Source organism: Zingiber officinale, chromosome 2A (assembly GCF_018446385.1).
Source record: "Zingiber officinale cultivar Zhangliang chromosome 2A, Zo_v1.1, whole genome shotgun sequence".
In the NCBI taxonomy this organism is placed as follows: domain Eukaryota; kingdom Viridiplantae; phylum Streptophyta; class Magnoliopsida; order Zingiberales; family Zingiberaceae; genus Zingiber; species Zingiber officinale.
Window position 1 is genome coordinate 142,396,345 of NC_055988.1, and position 21,599 is coordinate 142,417,943.

General features: G+C 44.2%; 1 protein-coding gene across 1 annotated transcript; it reads right to left on the reverse strand.

The window, feature by feature from the left end:
- Positions 1-4,499: 4,499 nt before the first annotated feature.
- Positions 4,500-21,133, reverse strand: LOC122042469 (metal transporter Nramp5-like). Its single transcript, XM_042602616.1, has 14 exons — positions 20,626-21,133; positions 7,144-7,354; positions 6,977-7,055; positions 6,851-6,891; positions 6,685-6,763; positions 6,494-6,598; positions 6,318-6,427; positions 6,060-6,241; positions 5,910-5,979; positions 5,667-5,840; positions 5,460-5,564; positions 5,247-5,378; positions 5,045-5,140; positions 4,500-4,964 (listed from the first exon to the last, which is right to left on the reverse strand). The coding sequence occupies exons 2-14, from the start codon at positions 7,288-7,290 to the stop codon at positions 4,635-4,637; spliced, it is 1,650 nt and encodes a 549-aa protein (XP_042458550.1). The 5' UTR covers positions 7,291-7,354; positions 20,626-21,133; the 3' UTR covers positions 4,500-4,634.
- Between the last annotated feature and the right edge of the window lie 466 nt (positions 21,134-21,599).

A 21,599-nucleotide genomic window follows, 5' to 3' on the forward strand; every position in this document is an offset into this window, starting at 1 on the left:
TGACGTTCTTCAATCCAAATGACATAATGTTGTAGCAGTAGGTTCTGTCGATCGTAATGAAGTTGATCTTCTCTTGATCTTTCTTAGTGAGCGGTACTTGATGGTAGCCTTGGTGCGCATCAAGCATGCAGATCAACTCGTAGCCCGATGTGGAGTCTACCATTTGATCTATTCGTGGTCGGGGATATAATTTCTTCGGGTAAGCTTTGTTTAAATTGCGGAGGTCGATGCAGATGCACCACTTGTTGCCTGGCTTGGAGACCAGCATGACGTTGGCCAGCCAGTTCAAAAATTGTACCTCGCGGGCGTACCGGTCTCCGGCAACTTTTCTATCTCCGCTCGGATGATCTGATTTTGCTCCGAGCTAAAGTCTCTCTTCCTTTATTTCACCAGCTAAGTATATGGTCGGACGTGAAGCTCATGCTACGCCATGCTCGACGATATGCCTAGGAGCTCATGCGTTGACTAGGCGAGCACATCGTGATTTCGCCTAAGGCAAGCAACTAGCTCTGCCTTCCTATCGTCTGTCAGATCGGCGACAACGAAGGTTGTGGCTTCCGCTCGGCTTGGATGAATTTAAACCTCCTCTTTTTCCTCATAGACAAGCGTAGGGGGTTCCTCTACGATTGCATTTACCTCCAAACGCTGAGTCTTCCGAGTGACCTTTGCCTCTAACTTGACCATCTTGGTGTAGCATCGTCGAGCGACCAATTGGTTGCCTTTGACTTCACCTATTGTATTGTCCATCGAAAACTTGATCTTCTGGCAGAACATGGACATTACAACTCGGAACTCGTTTAGGGACAATCAACCCAATATTACATTGTAGGTGGACGATGCATCAACCATGATGAATTTTGTGGTCCTGTCCTCTTGAGAGTCTCTTTTCCAAGTGATATGGCCAGCCGAACCTGGTCGATCGGCAATACTTGATTGCCTGTGAACCCATACAGTGGGGTCATCATGAGCTACAATATGCTACACTCGATCTGCAGCTGGTCGAACATCTTCTTGAAGATGATATTCACCGAGTTGCCTGTATCCACAAAAGTTCAGTGAATAGTATAATTAGCTTTCACCACTTGGATGATCAAGGCGTCGTCATGAGGGATCTCCACTCCCTCTAGGTCTTAAGTGCCAAAACTGATCTCTGATCCCTCAGCCTTCTATTTGCTGCATCCCACAGCATGTATCTACAGTCGCCAGGCATGTGACTTGTTCGGTTGGAATCATCGTCGGTTATCCCCCCAGTGATTATTCCAATTTAGCCCGGAGCAACATTGCTTCGGTTTTTCTCCTCCAGAGCCGAGGGTCTAGTCCACTTAGTCGAAGCCCAGGTGGGACTTGCATTTCCCCTTCGCTGAGGCTAGCGATGGCGTTGTTCGGTCATCGGTCTCTCTTCTTCCCTTTGCCCGTCTGATCGGTGTCGATGACACCGATCGAGAGTTGGTGAGCAATGACAGTATCCCGGAAGAACCGATCGGCTTGAGACTGACCTCAAGTCATAGCAATCTCATGTGTTATGTGTTGCTGAGCAATGGTAGGAGCATAACAATGGAGTCCAAGGCCGACCTTTCATAGCCTTCGACCGCTCGGCTTCCACATGATGCACTGCATGAGCTCAAGGCTCCTAGTACAGCTGTGTTGCTCCCGACTGGGGGCCCTTGGGTGGTTGATGGTTATTGGTCTGCCACCGTTCGAGGGGAGCAGTATGTTCAGTGAACAATTCCTTCCTTCGTTCTGCTTGGGCCTCTTCCATGTTGATGTATTCGGTGGTGCATCTTAGCAGGTAATCAAATTTTTTGGCGGCCTCTGGATAAGTGAGCGAAAGAATTCCCCTTCAGTGAGCTCCTGTGAGAAGGCATTCATCAATACCTCTAGAGTGACTGATGAGATATCCATGACCACTTGATTGAACCGCTTGATGTAGGATTTTAACGCCTCATTAGGTCCTTGTTTCATAGTGAATAAATTAATGCTCGTCTTTTAGTGACAACGATTACTGATGAAATGATGTAAGACTGCCAACGACCACCGCTGAATATAGATGAATGCATGCAACATTATAATCTAATTAATTTAATGTTTAAATTATAAAAAACAAGGAGCAATGCAATTACTGAAACTAAATCTAAATTAGTACACGTAATTAATTCAAAACATGAAACATTATAAATTAATGACTTCAGTATTTAAATTATGGAAAATACAGTCAACAGTCCCATTACGAAATAAAAACTGGACTAGTGCACGTAATCAATACAAAATATATAGCATTTTAAATTAATTGGTTCACTCTTTAAATTGCAGAAATGGCAGCATAGTTAAAACTAATAACACAATTTGCTGGCTAGTAACCTATGCAATTAAAGAAACTAAAACTAATTAGTGCATAATTAAGAAATAGCAGAGGAATTGTATGAAGGATAAGTTTAAGAAATAGAACAGATGTTAACTAATAAATTTATATAAACACGACTAATGAAGGAATCAACAAATTAAATAAACATTTAATTTAATTTAATTTATAAATATAAATTTGATAAAAAAAATTAAACTTATAAAAATTTTAATAAATAAGTTTGATAAATAAATAAATAAATTTAAACATAACTAAGTTCAATTCTCAGCTTGTATACTTTTACTAACAAAAACTCAACCAAATTATATACTTGTCCAATCCCAATTTTATCCAAAATAAAATTTTTCACTTTTCTTTGCCACATGCGGGAAAGAAAAGCACAACAAAAGAACCAAAACTCATTTTACTACATTGAGCAGGACCACACAAAAGTCAATCGTCCCTGCCGGACAACCCGAATTGATATTCGGCTAACAGAATTGTTTCATTGGATTTTTAAGTAACACATTTTTATTATAATACCTATTCATGTATTAAAAAAATATAAGTTCCACTCCCATATATCTATTATAATAATATATCTCTTTCATTTATATTTCTTTTAACATTAATCCTCATTATTTATATATTTCTCTTTCATTTATAATTCTTTTAACATTAATCCTCATTATTTATACCTATCATGATTCACTATATTAATCCTCATGACTTATCCTCACTAATCCTCATTAACTCTCCACCTTCGTTCCCCTCCTTCTCTGTCATGTAACTCTGTATTATTTATACATTCCACACTGTAAATGCACGGTCAAGTGATAATGAGTGAAACAGTTGGCATTTCATTGTTCGACGAGTAATGGTCATTAATCAACCATTAACGTTGTCGTTAATCTAAGCTCCTATATAAAGAGATTGCGATCACAAGCAGAATACACATAAAAAAAACAGTAGAAGCTCTCCACCAGTATTCCCTCATCCTCTGCCGTGCAACTCCTGCTCGGCGGAGTGTCCGTGCTAGTAATCGAGTGACACTCAATTCGCCGTGTCCACCAGTGTTTGGTTGTACCACGGGCAATCGTTGTATCTTGAGAAACAGACGACCTGAGTAAGCCTCGAAGCATAGCCAGAGGTGGGGCGAATCTGTTTCAAGAAAACTGCATCAATCGCAGGCCTCTGTCAATTCTCCCCGGCGGTCTCTTCATCTGCCCATTCGGCCTCTTCGTCTACCCGGTCGGCCTCTCCACTCGCCTGGCCAATCTTTGTCCGCCCCGCCTGTCTACTCGCCATATTTGTCTGTCCGCCCGGTTTGCCTCTTGCCAAACCTATCTGCCCGCCCGGTCTGCCTCTCGCTAGACCTGTCTATCCACCCGATCTGCCTCTCGCCTAGCCTGTTTTGCTTCGGGCGACCTGCCTCTCTGTCCGCCCGATCGGTCTGTTGCTAGCCTATCTACTCACGGTCGACTTTCTATCTCTCTGATCGGACGTCTACTTTGCCCGGTTGGCTTTACTGCCCAGTCGGCCTCTCTCTGTCCGCTCGGTTGGCCTTTCTGCCGCCCGATCGTGCTGCTCGGTCGGCCTTTCTGATCCGCTGCGCCCACTAGTGTTGCTTTGCTGCTCAACCGATCTACCCGCTTGGCAACACAGATTTGTCGTTCTTTTGCATATAGCAAAAACTAACCCCTATTGATTATCCGTTCAAATTATCTCTATTATAAATTAAATTTAAATTTGGGAATGAGGGAATGAAATGATAGTAAAAGATAGTGTTTGGTTTGTGGGTTTGGGAATGATAATTTGGAAATGATTTGTAGATTTTTGGGAATCAACAAAACTCATATAACTAGGTGAGTTTCATTTCCATTCACATTTTCATTCCATTCTCCCTTACTATCAAATCTATACCCATAATTATTTCCATCATTTAATCAAACGCCACCTAAATTCAACTAATTACAATAAATTGCGGAAGATACTAACAAATAAACACACGGTATTCCGTCTAAATGGCATAGAGGTCGATTTCAGGATTTAACCGTCTATTGAGGCTCCATCGTATACTTGCCACTTGTGCTTGCTCCCTCGATAAGACGTGGGGCGTGGTGGTTTTACTTTATTTAGTGTATGTGAGATAATGAGATTAGCCATTCATCAGTTATGAAGCCTGAATAATCATTGCATAAATAAGAAGCCCACCTTCCACCAACAACTCATTGCAAATCCCACTTATTAAGCCACCGCTGGGCAATACAGTACACAAAGCTTCGGACAGACATTAGTCAGGAAGAGGAATATCGGCAAGGTCACCCCTGTACGGCGCCACTTCAGTGCCCTTATTGCCATCCGAACTACGCACTCCACTCTCCATCTCTATCTGTGACTCATCGGGCTTGTCCACAAATGTCACCGCCGTATCCCTTCGGATCGTCAAGTAGAAGACGGCCAGGACGTAGGCCGCCATGAACGGGAACACGACGATGCCACCGAAGACTGTGGCAGCCTTCGGAAGGCTGCTATGGATGAGCCATCCAACGAAGCTTGTGCTCAGGAAGTAGATGTTGATTCCTATGATTCCAAAACCGAGGATCCACGAGACCACGATCACCTGCGTTATGAGTTTCACTTTTAGAATATTGGATTATAGTTTAATGCTCGATCTATGTGTTATCTTTCAGATAGACTCACATAAATTGAGTTCTTGTGAGGCCCCATCTTCGTGCTGCTGCTGCTGAACTTGAGCAGAGGGATGAGAGCAAAAGGAAGCTCAAAGGAAAGTATCATCTGCAGGATTTGACAGTCGGTCACACTTGATGATCATTCGCTTTCAGATGAGCTTAATATGCAGAAATGGAAAAGGAGAGTTTTTTATTTTTTTTTAATTTGGTACCGATGCGATAATTATAAGCCTTCCTGCTCCAGCAGAGCCTCCTATAATCGCGACGATGAGGCTTGGACCGATCGCGATGCATCGAGTCATCAGGTTCTGAACCCACATCCTCATCTTGATGTCTAAGAAACCCTGCATTTACAGTGTTGAAGGTGGATGAGAAACAAAATTGCTTTAAAAAGGCATTGATCATGGCCATCCAAGTGCTTATACCTGCATGATATATTGGCCAGCGTATGTGCCTGTTATTGTAGAGCTTTGTCCGGAGGCCAGCAATGCAATCCCGTAGACTATTGAGCTAGATTTTCCCAGGACATTCTGAGTACAGAGTACAGATGTTCAAGTAGCAGCACATGGTTAGTGTGATCCTCCTGTGATCTTGAAAAAATTTAGAACTAATTTTATGGGACAACAAAAGACCTTGAGCAAGAATGATGCTGAATTGAGAGTTAAATCATCGCATCTATCAGCATCATCAGCAGAGAGGTTATCAGCAGCACAGACAGTCCCAGAGACAGAGACCACAGCAATGTTGATCAGCAATGCAACAAACAGCGCGAAACCGCTCTCGAGGAAGAACAATCTGCATGCATCCTACAGGAGGGAGACGAAACATAAGAGCCTAATTGGTGTCGTCACGCCATTAAGCAGTATATTTCCTACATTGACGCCTTTGACAGAGGGGGGAGTCTTCCTTGAGAGCACCAAAGCCGAATGCAGGAACAGATTGTGCCTACATGAATCAAGAAGATATGTATACTTCTTCAGTGAAATCCAATGCAGGAAGCATTCCGAGATGGATCGACTACTTACGGCATGACAAGGGAGCCAAGGAGAGCTATCGCATCACTGGTAGCACTGTCGTCGCCGAACCGAGGCACAAAGAGCCCCTTCATCACCTCAGCAGCTGGGGGTTTTACATAACTCAGCTCTCCAAAATAGCAGGCGGCCAAGATTAACACCAGCACTGCTATTAGAAGCTCAAACTTCCGGACCTGCAAGCTATTGGTTAGATGTGACACAAAATTTCCTTCAGAAAGATTATAAATTTAACTTGAGTTTCAAAATTACCCCATATCTCTGAAGGCCAAGAAGCATCAGAGTACTCAGCCCTGTGATAAGCACACCTGCCCAAAGTGGGATATGGAACAAGATATTGAGAGCAAAGGCAGTTCCTATCACTGCATTAAAAAGAAACCATTAATTAGTTAAACATCATTAAAGAAGAATTAAACTCGAGGAAGAACCTTCAGGTATATCAGCAGCAATCACAGCTAACTCAGCCAGCACCCAAAGACAGTACTTAATGTACTTGGGGTATTCTGCTTTGCACAGCTCGGCAAGGTGCTTTCCTTTTGTAATTATCATACACAAAAATTATAAACTAAAGTTTTAATAACTAATAAGCTTCAATTTGTTCTTGGAAGTTATCATATACCTGTGGACACGCCGAGATTAGCCGATAATGATTGTATAATCAGTGCAAAAATGAGACTAATCAGTATCACCCACAAGAGCTGTTTCCATAATTTTGACATTATTATCAGTCAGTTGAACTGAGTGAGATAAACATGTAAAAGAAACGAAAGATCATGATTATCTACCTCGTACTTGTGATTTGCTCCTGCTTGTAGGCCGGTTTCCACTGTCAAAAATTCCACGTAAAATTCACATGAAACTTTCAACTACTAACCACAGAAGATTTAGGAACAGAAAGAGGTTTGTCATACAGTTTCCAGGATCAAGGTAAGCCATCGACACCAGGAATCCGGGTCCAACGTGAGCAAGGAACTTCTTCCATCCAGATTTCTGTATTCACGAAGAAGAAGGAATTCATTCATAAGACAGAGAGTGAAGAAGAAGAAGGAATTCATTCATAAGTCGATTTGTACGTGACCTGGTGTTGCTGCTGCTCATCAACTCGCTTGCATGGACTCTCCTTGTTCACGTTAATGTTTTCACCATGCTCTTCTTGAACACATGCAACTATGTTACTGCCCCTTTCATGAGCACTCTCTCTTGTGATCTCTCTCGCTGCTTCCATGGATACTGATCAATGCCTTCCTACACGAGTAAGCCACCTCAGCTGATTTATAGACCTCGTCCGGCTGATTCAAATAACCAAATGGCAACCTCCTGCCAGCTGATTTATAGACCACGTCCTGGACGAGCGTCTTTTGCCACATAGAAAATAATTAAAACAAAAAGGGCCGTCTTGTAAAATTTAAACTTTTCTAGAATTTTCCGAAAAAGTGTCATTTAAAAAAGTCCACCCGAACCTTTCCTCCTCCCGTGCCATGACTTTTTTCTTCCTCCTCTTTTTCTATACTTTCCTTAACCCTAACCCCACCACTTTTAACCCCGAATCCTTTCGCTGGTGTAGCTGTCAGTGCCGCTGCCGTCGCGCTGCCTCCGCCGCTCACGTTGCTGTTGCCCAAGCCCACTGGCAGCACTGTCGCCATCACGCCGCCGCTGCCGCCGTCGCCGCCGTCGCGCCGGCAACGCTCCACAGCAGCAAGCACAATTAAACTTTCGATTTAGGTGGAGTTTTCTTGCTTGTTTCCCTTTTAACTATCTTGTGCATGTGTAAACATACACCATAGATAATCATTTTCGATTGCTCGATTGTGAAGTAGGAATTAATTTTAGCACATGTTGTTAGTAAACAAGTAATAGATTTAATTGAGAATTAAATTAGACTTTATTAGGGAAAATATTAGGGATAAATCTTTAAAGTTTTTTTTTCCTGTTTTCTATAAGAAAATTTAATTGCATACTCTTATTTATCTCTATTTGCTTAATTTTGTCATTATATTTGCTTGTCCTTTTCATAATCTATTGGTTGTTGTTCTTCCAAAATTTACTATTGAGATTTATAATACAATTTGAAATTTAGAGATATCATAGGAGAACTTAGGATAGTTTCCTTAAAGATAATACAGACTCTTATGAGAAATTTTAAAAGGGTAAATAGCGAAGATAATTTTATTGAAGTAATTACCTAAAATCAAATAATACGAGAGAGTTTTGGCTCAACACTTGTAAGAAGTATCTAACTTCTCAACTAAATTAATAGACACGAGTATAACTCTTATATCATAGAACTTCGGTTCTAAAAATATGAAATTATTTATGCTAAATTAGTAATAAAATAACTCTTTATAAATAGCATTTGCTCTGCCCTTTAAAAAGGGCTTTCAAGTATTTTCGCTCGTTCATAGGTTTCTGTCAAATTGAGATGATTTTTTCTTACAAGATGAATTACGGATAGTTCACTTTATTCTTATGTGAGACACCTCACTTGATGGATTGTGGGTTGTGCATCCCATTTTTTTTATGAGGCATATTTTGGGTGGATTGCGAATCATTCACCCTATGTATGTATAGGTACATGTACATAATGTATTTTGTATTAGGTGAATTGTGGGTTGTTCATCCCATGGAAATATAATACATCTCGTCGGATGGATTGCAGATCGTTCACCATATCTATGTATATATAATGTATGTATAGGTGCATACATATGATTTATTTTGTTGTCAGTGGCTTGCGAGTTGTTTACTCTTATATATGATGCATCTCTTTTGGGTGAGTTACAAGTCACTCACCCTTATTTTTATATTTTTACATGATGTATTCATATTAGATGGATTGTGGGTTATTCATCTTTATTTATACAACACATTCTTGATGAGTGTATTGCACGTCGTTCACCCATTTAACAAAGATAAAGTAAGACTATTGTGTGTAATTTTAGAAAAAAATGAGAAATTAAAAAGAACTGATTAAGAAAAGATACACGAACACGTATTGTATGTTGTTTACTTAATAAAATTATGTTAGTTGTCGGATAAAATAATACTATAATGTGTGTAATATTGGAAAAATGATAAATTAAGGAAAACTGATTAAAAAGAGAATACAAGATCAATGACATGGAAACATAAATTGTAAATTATATTATTGCTCTCTTTGATTATATTTTCATGCACATCTCTCTTATATTCTCTTTGTACTTTGTGCTCACTCTTTTTTTATTTTTATTTTTTTTGACCTCCAGATTAATTGTTGAGATATATACATAACACTAGTAAAGTTACTTTAGAGATACACATGTAGTCGGGTTAGTTATCTTTTGTATATATTTTGCTCTAATATTGTTACAGTTCATGTGCAATGAGCAAAGCTAGCGTCGCGACAAGCTTAGCTCATACAGGGTGTGACATCTAAAGTCAAATATTAGGTTTGTTGGTGCAATCATGTCCTAGATGTGAAGTTTCAATGTTTGACAAGTATTTAAGTTTAAGAAAAATGTGGATCTCACTTGTGTGATAAGTGAGGAGGAAAAGTCTAACAAGACTGGAAGCTGGATTCTTGATAAGGAGAAATCCTTGTAGGTTGAAAGATCGGATGCAAGGTGTAGAAGTTCAAAAAGGTCGAGGGTCTAAAAGTCTGAGTAGATCATGAGATCAGATGCGACGATGAATAAAGACTCGGAGATGAAGAACTTCCAAGCACTAAAGTCTTGAGAACAAGAGATTCATCTGATATGAGCTACTCGTGGAACAAGGGTAGTGAAGTTAGGCGTGTTTTGGCCATTAGAATGGTTGAAAATAGTGTACAAATCGATTAGTAGCATCTAGCAATTCATTGATACATTAAGGGGATTTTGTGATTGAGAGGTTAACTGTGCAAATCCTGAAATAGGGTTTGATCCTGTCCGTAAGTTCAAGAGATGGAAAGCCGGGGATGTGGCGCTCCCGCTGACCGCTTGTAGACTCCGTTCGGACCTGCAACAAAAACTACGTCAGTGCCGAGTCAGGGAAGGCGTCCTCGGCGTTGAACCTCCGATGCTCAAGTCAGTCACCGACAATGAAGTATAAGGCGGATCAACAAGAAGACTATAGCGCAAACAGTGAATATCTCATACCTTTGTCGATACTTGGACCTCCCTTTATATAGAACTCCTGTAGCATGCGTGTACGCTCCCCAAGAAGAGCACGCTTCCCAAAGTTTCCCCTGAAAAGACATGTCAGTAAGGTGTCACTGACACAGTACCGCAACGGGCCGAGCATATCTCTGAAGTGACAGTGGAATCTTCCGTCGTACGATCTTCTGGCTGCCCATGCCCGGTATCGACGACACCAACTCCCAAAAGGATGTCGATGGATATCAGAGAGAATATGTTGCTGAGCCGAGCGGGCTGGCTGCTTGGCCGGGACTCCACTGTCGTTGTGTCTCGTCTGCTGGATCGGGACTTCATTGCATGCGTCCGCTCGGCCGGAACTCTTTTGTGTTCTTGTTACGTCCGCTTGGCCAAAACATCAGTGTGCTAGTATCACGACCACTCGGTTGTGGCTCCATTGTAAATCCTGCCGTCTCGCCGAGCGGGTGGCCTCTCGGCCGAAGTTGAACTCTACCAAATGTCGAATTCTGTTGTCTGGCCGAGCGGGGTAGTCGCTTGGCCCGGCTTCTACACCTCGTCTCCTCCTCCGTTCGGCGTCCAATAATCCATCGGGCGTCGGTCGTTTGACTCCTTGCGTCGAAGCCGGTGGTGGATCAGGGTCTTCTCCCCCGGTCGGGGCATGCTTCGCTCGACCAGCCGATACTATCTACACGTTGACCGTCTTGACTTTGACCTCCATCGTGGTCGTGGGGTGGGGTGCCTCATCATCACCACATCACATGCCTCCCCCTCAAGTCTAGTCGAATGAGGCTGCAAGTTCGACTGACTAGACAATTGTCTGAGCAGTTTTCCACCCGACCGGCCTTCGACACTACTTGGTTTCTGATCGGGATGCGACCGCTCCCCGTCGGTCGGCCTGTTGAAGCTTGTCGTTCGGCCGTAGATATGCTCCCTCAATCTGATCGGCACAATGAAAGTTTATACTTGTGAAATCTTTTCTTGGGTTGTCTTGGGCGAACGCGAGCTAGGCTTACATCACCCATATTTCTGGGAAATCGTGCAAATCTCTTCGCATTAAGGCTGAGTGTGTCTCATGCCTTTTAATTGCCCTCATTAAATGCCGACCCATGGCGATGCACCACGTGTCTTGTCCACTACCGTCGTACGCCTGATGTGATAGGCGGATATCCGCGGGCGATGTGACGTTTGGTGGTTCAAATTTGATGGTTAGATCTTGACCTGGGTTTCTGCGACCTAGATTGGATGGCTCCGGTCGACTGACCCCGAGGCTTATAAGCCCGTGTGTGTCACCGCCTTTGCACACTTCTTCGAGTTCTTCGACGACGCTCCTTCTGTGCTCCGACGACGTTCCTCTTTACCTGCTCCTCCAGCGACCTTTTTCTAGTAAGTTTCCTTCTCATCGTCCCTTGCTTTCTCGTCTACTGATGTTTGTACTTCCTCGTCTTTGAGTTTTTCGGCGTCTCAGTGTTCCAGCGATAATTCTGCCAGTAGGTTTCCTTTCCTTCGCATATGTTCCCCTTCCCTTGTTTTTGCGATGGCTAACAACTCACAGCCTCCCGCCGGCATCCTTGGGCTCTGGTACACCTCTACCGAGTCCCAGTTTGACATCGACGATGTTGAGAGCTTAACTGCTGCCTTTGAATTTCTTCCTAATTATCAAATCTTTCTTCCCTCTCCATCCGATCGGCTAAATTTCCCGCCGCCCGACTATCTCACCTTCTTTAGAGATCAGTTTACTGTCGGTCTATAGTTTCCCATTCATCCTTTTCCCTCACCGTTTGTAAATACTTTCATATCTCCCTTCACCAATTAGTACCGAACTCCTTTCGGCTGCTGTGCGGGGTCGTTGTTCTTTTCCGCCTGCATGACATTCCTCTTACCCCTGGATCTTCCACTATTTTTATTATCCAAAATTGTCCGAGCCAGAGACTTTCCTTTTCCAAGTCCGAGTGTGCTTGGTTTTCTTCGACAAAATGTCGATCTCCAACAAGCATTGGAGGGAATATTTCTTTTTTGTACGCCTTCTCGAGTGGCCAGACTTCCCGATCCACTAGCAACTCGAAGTGGCGCCTTAGCCTCTATTGAAATAGTACAAGAGCCGGTCGGACTAACTCAACGCTGCTTCTATGCTGGCAAACTGCTGTTGGAGGGTGTCCTCTACATCTTTGGCATGAGTCTAATCCGCACTCGGCTTCCGTCCAGCCTAGGTATGCAACTTCTTCAATCCTTCTTTTGATTCTAACTGATATTTCTTTCTCTTTTGTAGTCGAAGTCATGCTACGTGGGCGTCTGGCTGGTAAGGCGAAGCTTGTGGATGCCGCGATCAATGCGGCTGCTGCAGAGGAGTTGGAGAGCCATGGCCTGCAGTCGGTCGGCTCCCAAGAATATCCCCAAGATGAAAGCGCGGCGGCTCCAGCCTTGGTCAGTGGTGGAGCGACTGGTGGCTCACAACCTCCTTCCGAATGGCTTTCGGTCGTTGAAGTTGAGGGGGTTCAGGCTCAACCTCCTCAACCGAGCCACTAATCAGGCGCAAGAGGCGCCGTGCGAAGCCTTCATCATGCTTCGCCACTTCGAGGGTGCGGTCCGCTGAACGGGTCGAGACGTCGATCCCTGCTCCCGTCCAAGAGTCCACTACTCCTGAGTCGTCAGATCGGACTCCTTCCCTCTCTGGTTTGCCACAAGGAACCGTCTGTGCGCCACCAATGACCTTCCTGCCACCAAAATTGAAGGCCAAGAAGTCTAGCATCCGTCCGATGTCTTCATCCCGGCCGTCCGGACGAGCTACTTCTGCACAATCAGCCCCGAGTGGCCAACGCCATATTACGACGATTCTTCACCTGCCGACCGAAGAGTGGCGCGAGTCGGCAGGCGTTGCATCCCGAGTTCCTGAGCACCAAATCATCATCCAAGGGTCTCTCGTCCAAATATGAGCTGATGTCCGGGCCCGTGCAGCGATGATACCTCCGGGGGCGCTCACGGACAACCACACCCAGATGTTTACTGGGATAAGTTTTGCATTTTCATAGTTTATTTTCGATCGACGCTTATATTCATTTTGTTGTTTGCAGTACTGGTGGAGAGTCTGGCCATGTGTCGAAGGCTTGTATTTTTGGAGGAGGAAGTGAAGAAGATGAAGGCGTCGAGCGGCCAATCCTCCGCCACTCAAGAGCAGACGAACACCGAGGTGGAGAAACTGCGGGCCGCTTTGGAGAAGAGCACCAAGCTGCTCGAGGCTGAGCGGGGAAAGAGTGCAGAGCAGGCCACTATACTAGCTCGGCTCAATAAGCTGATCACCACCTTCGACAACAAGATTGAGTCGGCCAATGCAAGGAAGCTTCGGGCCATCAAAGACCTCGAACTGAAGAATAAGGAGGTCTAGACTCTCGCCCAGAAACTCAAGGAAGCTGAGGATTTCTTGGTCGCTGAGCGGAATAACCAGTCAACCGAAGAAGCTGTCCTTCGCGGCCAACTCTCCGCCAAAGATAATGCATTGTCCATCGCGAAGGATGAGCTGGAGGCCTTCTGAGCGGCTTTGAAGACATATCAAGATGTCGAGGCTGGCCGGTTCGAGACTATGAAGAAGAATTTCATTCGCTCGGGTGCTTTCAACGACAAGGTTACCGATCGAGCACTCCGCTTGTTCGACCTAGCGATCGACGGGACGATCGACCAGCTTAGAGAGGGTGACTACCTGTCGGCAGCTTTGACCAACAACATCATCAGCCGGGTTAAACTTACTGCGTCGCTGCCTGACAACGCCTTGGACTACCTTGAGTGAGGTCGAGAGCTCTTGTAAAATTTTGAAGTTTTAATGAATATGTGTTTTCAACTTATCTTCTGAGCATTGCAAGAACTCGTGGCCTCATGACTCCTCCAATCGTCCACGATTAGTCTATCCGGTCGATCAATCCTTTTTGTATTCAAAGTTTCGTTATAATTTTGCGAACTTCCAATCGGTCTTGGGAGTATCTTGAAGAATAGTGCCAAACAGTCACTATATTTTGAAGACTTCGAGCTTTTAAGTAGCCCGGGTTCACGGTCGGCTCTTCATCTACTCTTGCTCGCTCATTGAGCCGAGGGTTTAAGGTCGTCGCTCGATCGTTGAGGAAAATTAGGCGAACACTGGGGTTTAAGGTCGCCGCTCGACCATTGATGGAGACAAGAGTTTAAGGTCGTCGCTTGACCGTTGGTGGAGACTAGGGTTTAATGTCGCGGCTTCACCGTTGATGGAGACAAGAGTTTAAGGTTGCCACTCGATTGTTGGTGGAGACTAGGGTTTAAGGTCGCCGCTCGATCGTTGATGACGACAAGGGTTTAAAGTTGCCGCTCGATCGTTGACGGAAACTAGATTTTAAGGTTGTCGCTCGACCATTGACGGAGACTAAAGTTTAAGGTTGTCGTTCGACCGTTGATGGAGACTAGGGTTTAAGGTCGCCGCTCGATCGTTGATGACGACAAGGGTTTAAAGTTGCCGCTCAACCATTGACGGAAACTAGATTTTAAGGTTGTCGCTCGACTATTGACGGAGACTAGAGTTTAAGGTCGTCGCTCGACCGTTGATGGAGACTATAGTTTAAGGTCGCCGCTCGACCGTCGATGGAGACAAGAGTTTAAGATCGCTGCTCGACCGTTGGTGGAGACTAAGTTTAAGGTCGTCGCTCGACCGTTGGTGGAGACTAGAGTTTAAGGTTGTCGCTCGACCGTTGACGGAGGCTAGGGTTTAAGATCGACGCTCGACCGTTGGTGGAAACAAGAGTTTAAGGTCGTCGCTCAACCGTTGACGGAGATTAGGATTTAAGGTCACCGCTCGACCGTTGGTGGAAACAAGAGTTTAAGGTCGCCGCTCGCCGTTAACGAAAACTAGGGTTTAAGGTCGTCGCTCGACCGTTGATGACGACTCGAGTTTAAGGTCGTCGTTCAACCGTTGATGATGACACATCTCAAGAATGACCTTCGCTTTTATTTATATTTTGCCCTGCGTTCAGGAAACATACAAAAATATATGTATTCACTCGCGCACCTCTCATCCGGCCCTGTAGAGTTGGAGATGATTCGCGCCCCACGACCGCTCTGTCTTCTTCTTAGGTTCCCGATCAACCGTGATTAATATGGTGGCCTTCGTCCGGCCTGGGTGAATTTGGACCTCTCCTTCTCTTCGTAGATCAACCTATGAAGTTTCTTGGTGACGACGTTCACCTCCAAGCGCGGATTCTTCCGAGCGCTTCTCACTTCGGACTTGACCATCTCGACATAGCTTCGTCGAGCGACCAGCTGATCGCTTCTGAATTCGCCCGCACAGTCGTCCACCAGGAACTTGATCTTTTAGCAATAGGTAGACACCACCGCTCGGAATTCGTTGAGGGTCGGTCGACCCAAGATAACGTTGTAGGTTGACTGTGCGTCCACCACGATGAAGTTTGTGGTCCTGATTCTTCTCAGTGGCTCTTCCCCGAGTGAGATGGCCAGTCGGGCATGTCCGAGCGGCAGTACCTCATTGCCCATGAAGCCGTAGAGTAAGGTCGTCATGGGCAGCAACTCATTCCGATCGATTTGTAATTTATTGAACGTCTTCTTGAAGATGATGTTCACCGAACTCCATATATCAATAAAAGTTCGGTGAATAATGTAATTAACAATTATCACTCGGATGATCAATACATCATCATGAGGGATCTCCACTCCCTCTAAATCGCTAGGGTCGAAGCTGATCTCAGACCCTTCTGCCTTTTCCCTGCTTCACCCTATGGCATGGATCTATAGTCACTGAGCGTATGACTTTTTGGCTCGGTTGGAGTCGTTGTTGGTTGGCCCTCCAGCAATCATGCTTATTTCTCCTTGGGTGAGGTTGCCTTTGTCCTCTTCTTCCTAAGTAGAGTGTCTATTCTGCTCAACCGGGACTCGAGAGTGGTCAATGTTATCTCTCCAATGATGCTGATGGTTCCGCTCAAGCACTCTTCTTTTATCCTCTCGTCGTCCGGTAGATTGTTGTCGATGTCGCCTATTGGGTGTTGTAGATCAGCGGTGATATCCTCTCGGAGTTGGTCGACTTTCGATCGGTGTCAGATCGTAGCATTCGCGCGTGTTGTGCATCGCCGTCTAGTGAAAGGAATAGAACATTGGCGTTCATACCTTGCCTTTTGTCGTCTTTTGCCGACCGGCGGCCACATGCTATATGACATGTGTCCTAGCCTCCTGGTGTGGTCGTGCTCCCTTCGCTCTTGGCCCTTTGGGCGATTGGTGACTGCACACCGATCGCCTTTCGGGCTCCGGCGTGGGCTCGGCCGACATTCCTTCTTCCTTGCTGTCTGACTTCTTCCACATTTATGTACTCATTGGCTTTTCTGAACAGGTGGTTGAAGTTCCTCGGCGGCTTCCTGATAAGCGATCGGAAGAACTCTCCTTCGACGAGCCCTTAAGTGAAGGCGTTCATCATCATCTCGGATGAGACCGAGGGAATATCCATGGCTACTTGGTTGAAGAGACTGATGTACGCCCGGAGCGCTTCTTTGGGCCCTTGCTTTAGAGCAAAGAGGTTGACGCTCGTCTTCTGATAATGTCGATTGCTGGTGAAATGGTGCTGGAATGCAACTCAGAAGTCTTTGAAGCTTCGTATTGAGTTGTCCGGTAGTCTTCGGAACTAGCGTTGTGTTGAGCCAAAGAGAATAGTAAGAAAGACTCGGCACTTTGCCCATCTATATACTCGTGTAGTGTGGCCGTGTTGTCAAACTTATCCAGATGATCGTCTGGATCGGTCGTCCCGTTGTATTCCACGATCGCTAGTGGGGTATAGTGTCTGGGTAAAGGGTCTTGTAAAATCTCCTCGGAGAACTGTCGGTTGATCCGTTCGGGCGACGCGTTGCTTCGGGGCGCCTTGCCTATTCGTGTATCCCGAACGGGAGCATCATCCGAAGACGATCCCCGCTCTTGATTCGCCTGGGTTATTTTCGAGGAGGTTTGGAACAAGGCGCGATGAAAGGGGGTCGGCGCGGGCGACACTTTCCCTTGTGTGTCGGTCAACCTTCTTTTCTTCCCCCATACGGAGATTTGCTTTGCTCGGTCTTCCTGCCCCGCTCGTCTACCGGTCGCCGATGTTGCAGGTTGCGGCGCTTGCCGATCGACTAATGTCTGTTGTTGTTGCTGCTCGATCATCTTTGCCGCTCGGGCTTGCACGAGCATGTCGAGATCTTCCTAGGTGAGCGTCACGATGGTGAGTCGTCCAACGTCCTCCATCTTCTCAGTTCGGATGCAGGTGATATTCCCACCAACGACGCCAAATATGATCTTGTCCGAAAGTCAAAGAGATGGAAAGCTGGGGATGTGGCGCTCCCGTTGACTGCTTGTAAACTCTGTTCGGACCTACAACAAAAACTACGTCAGTGCCGAGCCAAGGAAGGGGTCCTCGGCGTTGACCCTCCGATACTCAAGTCAGTCACCGACGATGAAGTATAAGGCGGAGCAACAAGATAACTATAGCGCAAACAGTGAATATCACATACCTTCGTCGATACTTAGACCTCCTTTTATATAGAGCTCCTGTAGCATGCATGCACGCTCTCCAAGACGAGCATGTTTCCCAAAGTTTTTCCTGAAAAGATATGTCAGTAAAGTGTCCCTGACACAATACCGCAACGGGCCAAGCATATCTCTGAAGTGACAGTGGAAGTTTCCGCCGTACGATCTTCTGGTTGCCCATGCTTGGTGTCAGCGGCACTAACTCCCAAAAGGATGTCGATGGTTATTAGAGAAAGTATGTTGTTGGGCCGAGCGAGCTAGCCGCTCGGCCGGGACTCCACTGTCCTTGTGTCCCGTCCACTTGACCAGGACTTCGTTACATGTGCTAGCTCGGCTGGAACTCCTCTGTGCTATTGTTACGTCCGCTTGGCTAAAACATCAGTGTGCCAGTATCACGCCCGCTCGACCGTGGCTCCATTGTAAATCCTGCTATCTTGCTGAACGGGTAGCCGCTCGGCGGAAGTTGAATTCTACCAAATATCGAATTCTATTGTCTGGTCGAGCGAGGTAGCCGCTTGGCCTGGCTTCTGCACGTCGTCTCCTCTTCCGTTCGGCGTCTAATAATCCATCGGGCGTCAGTCATTTGACTCCTCCCTACATTGAAGGCGGCGGCGAATCGGGACCTTCTCCCCTGATCCGGGCATGCTTTGCCTGACCGGCCGATACGATCTGCGCGTTGATCGTCTTGACTTTGACCTCCACCGTGATCGTGGAGTAGGATCCTTCATCATCACCGCATCAAGGTTCATCAGTCGATTATTGCAACCCTCAATCCATTGATGAGCTAAATCCTAAACGGGAAAAGACTTTGCACAACAATCGATTGCTAAGGAATAACAATCAATTACTGAGTTAAACCTTGAATCAGGGGTTTGTACACTAACAATCGGTTGTTGTAACATAGCAATTGATTGCGATCAAATATAATGTATCCAATTCACTTGGTTAGTTCGACTTAGTGGCATCAGTTGATTAGTATGATGTAGCTATCGATGCTTCATTCTGAGCAAACAAAATATTGCCAATCCAACTGACCAGTTGGACCGAAAAGCATTAGTTGATAATTAAATTCCAGTAAACAAAATGCGTCCAACTCCACAGTTGTTGGATCCAAGGCAAAAGAGCGGGCCGCCCAATTGCACCGTTGAATGAGATTAGTGGGGAATCACCGCAATCTTTGAGATTCGGGGCGACAGGCTCTGATTGATAGCTGATGGGACATTTGCATGTGCGTAAAAGGATCATGAGTTCCCGAGGTAGATTGTTGACAATGATAGCATCTCATTTCCCGAGTGAGAAGATGTGACCTCTGACAGATTGACGGATGGGATGAGTTACTAAGGGCATCAATACATGATTTATAAAAAATAATAAATTTTATTGATTAGAATTTAACCAGTTAAAATTTTTATCTTTCAATCATAATATATACATGTAATTAATATATAAATATAATATTACTAAAATGTCCTTATATATGTATGTATATATTTTAGCTGGTCAAATTCTGATCATTTAGTATTATCTTATAAAAAATTCATAAAATTAAAAAAATTAAATAAAAAATTTTGAATCATTATAAATATGAGGTTTAAAATTTATAATTTAAGAGTAATAATGAAAATATAAATTTATATTTTTGTCAAATTTAATACAATATATATGAAGTCATGCAACTCATGTTATGAATCATAAAAAAAAATTTATTTAGAGTTTTAATTAGTAAAGATATTTTAATGAGATTTTATATTATTGATATGATATATTGGAATCTTAAAAAAAAAATTATTTAGAATTTTAATTATTAGAGATGTCCGGAAACATCATCTTTAAATCCTTGGGGTGGCAGTGAGAAGAGCCCGAGTAAAAAGAGTCACGTGGACCCTAACGTCAAGAGCCTGGGAGTCGTTGACGTGATAATTATCTAGTCAGTCAGGGCATATCCTTCTTAGATTAGATTTAGAGGAGCTTGTGATGTGACAGGGATAGCAGAGGACCACGTGGTGGGCTCAGGACTTAGTCAATGTAAATCAAGCTGGCCCGATTAAGACTGAGCTCATATCAAGCCAACAAACTTAAAGGTAAAGTTGTGCAACCACGATCTGACCTGAACTGAACTCGACATGGGGCTCGAACAAGCAGGTAGTCAAATAGGGGGAGTGGTGCGGACAAGATTTGAGGATGTGGGTTGACGTGCGCGGAGTGTTCAGAAACAGTCCCTCCCACTCTCCCATGCTGATAAAACAGGGTGCTCGTATGGACGGGATCAAGTATGCAAGGCAATTTTTCTCGACTAACCCTTTAGCTTTTCATTTTCTCCTTCTTCTTCCTTACGTCTTACGTTTGACTTACACGTCGGAGAAGTTTTGCCAGGCCACCTTGGCCTCTCTTCTAACTGTTCTAAGTATTGACAGCTTCCCAGCTCAGTTGTCAGTCCTAAATAGAGTTCCAGACCGGCTGCCAAGTGTTCTCCATTCGTAAGAATCCTCATCGGAGTCGGCCGAGCCTCGGCAAACATCACTCATCGTCCTAGGCCAGCCACAGACTTACCCGGGATTCACCGTAGACCTGACTAATTGTCGATCCGATTCATCACAGACCCGAATAACCGCCGACCAACCGCCGACCTGATTGACTACAAACTTGACTAATCGCCGAACCGATAAGGAACCGACCGGGCTAAGAAGTCTTTAGTCATCAACCATCTGACCCGCGTCTGACCTATTCGTGGTGATCCCAACCAGATTATTCCCCAAGATTTGAAAAGATTTCATATTTTTTTCCTTACTATTATTATTATTATTATTATTATTATTATTATTATTTAGATATTTTTCTCTAGCACTACAAATTACAATCTAACAAGAAAAAAAAAAATTCTGTGAGCACGAAGGAACAGAAACAAAATACAAGAAATAAAGAGTGAAAGGATGAATCACCGGTGCACAGGTACTAGCGTCTTAACGAATCTAAGAACGTTGAACCTCGATGCAAACTTGTCCTTGGTGCTACACTTTGATCTAGATCTCAAAGTTTTTCTTCAATGCTCTTATTCCCCTCTAACAGAAGCTGAGGGAGAGAGCCTCGGCGGCTAAAGCAGCAGAGGAGGCAATTATTGGAAATGAAAAAAGAAAGGAAATTTGTTGCTACTGCTGGATTTCTTGAGAGAAGAAGAGAGGGCTGCAAGAAAAGGAAGAGGGAGGAGTTGTAGAGCAACCCATTGTTGCTGGTTCTTGGAGAAGAAACAATAGGGATAGGCGTGGGTGGTGAAGCCAATGTGTGGGTGAGGAAGGAGGAGGCAGTGGCGGCAGATTCAGGAGAAACCATGCAAGGAATAAAAAAAAAACAGGAGAAAAAGGGTTTTGGAGAAGAAGAAAGAAGATGTTGGAAAAGAAATTGATATGCAAGATCAAAGAAACAAGATGGGGTGGCTGCTTAGGAGTCTCATAGCTCTGATATTATAGTTGGCCTAGGCTAACAAGTTATTTATATAAATAAAAAAAAGGCATGTTCGTCATGCAGAATTTTGAAGAAGGATCCATTGAACATAATTTTATCTTGGTTTTTATAAAAAAATATTTTCATGATTTAATTTTTTGATCACATAATAATAATTTTTTCGATATGTCAAACTCTCTTTCAATAAGTTATTTACATAAATGATTAAGATAATATATGAAAAATATTATAATAAATATAATATACGACCTCAATTATTATAGAAATAACGATATATATCTAAACATGAAAAGTCATACAATTTATATCAATTTTTTATTTTTATCCTGATTGCTATTTTTATCGCCGTTAATGTGTAGGAAAACAATAAACTGAATGGATGTAGAAAGAGTGAAAGCTTAATGCCACCTACCACCCCAAAAGCAGATGCTGTGAAGCAGTGGCGGTTAAGGCA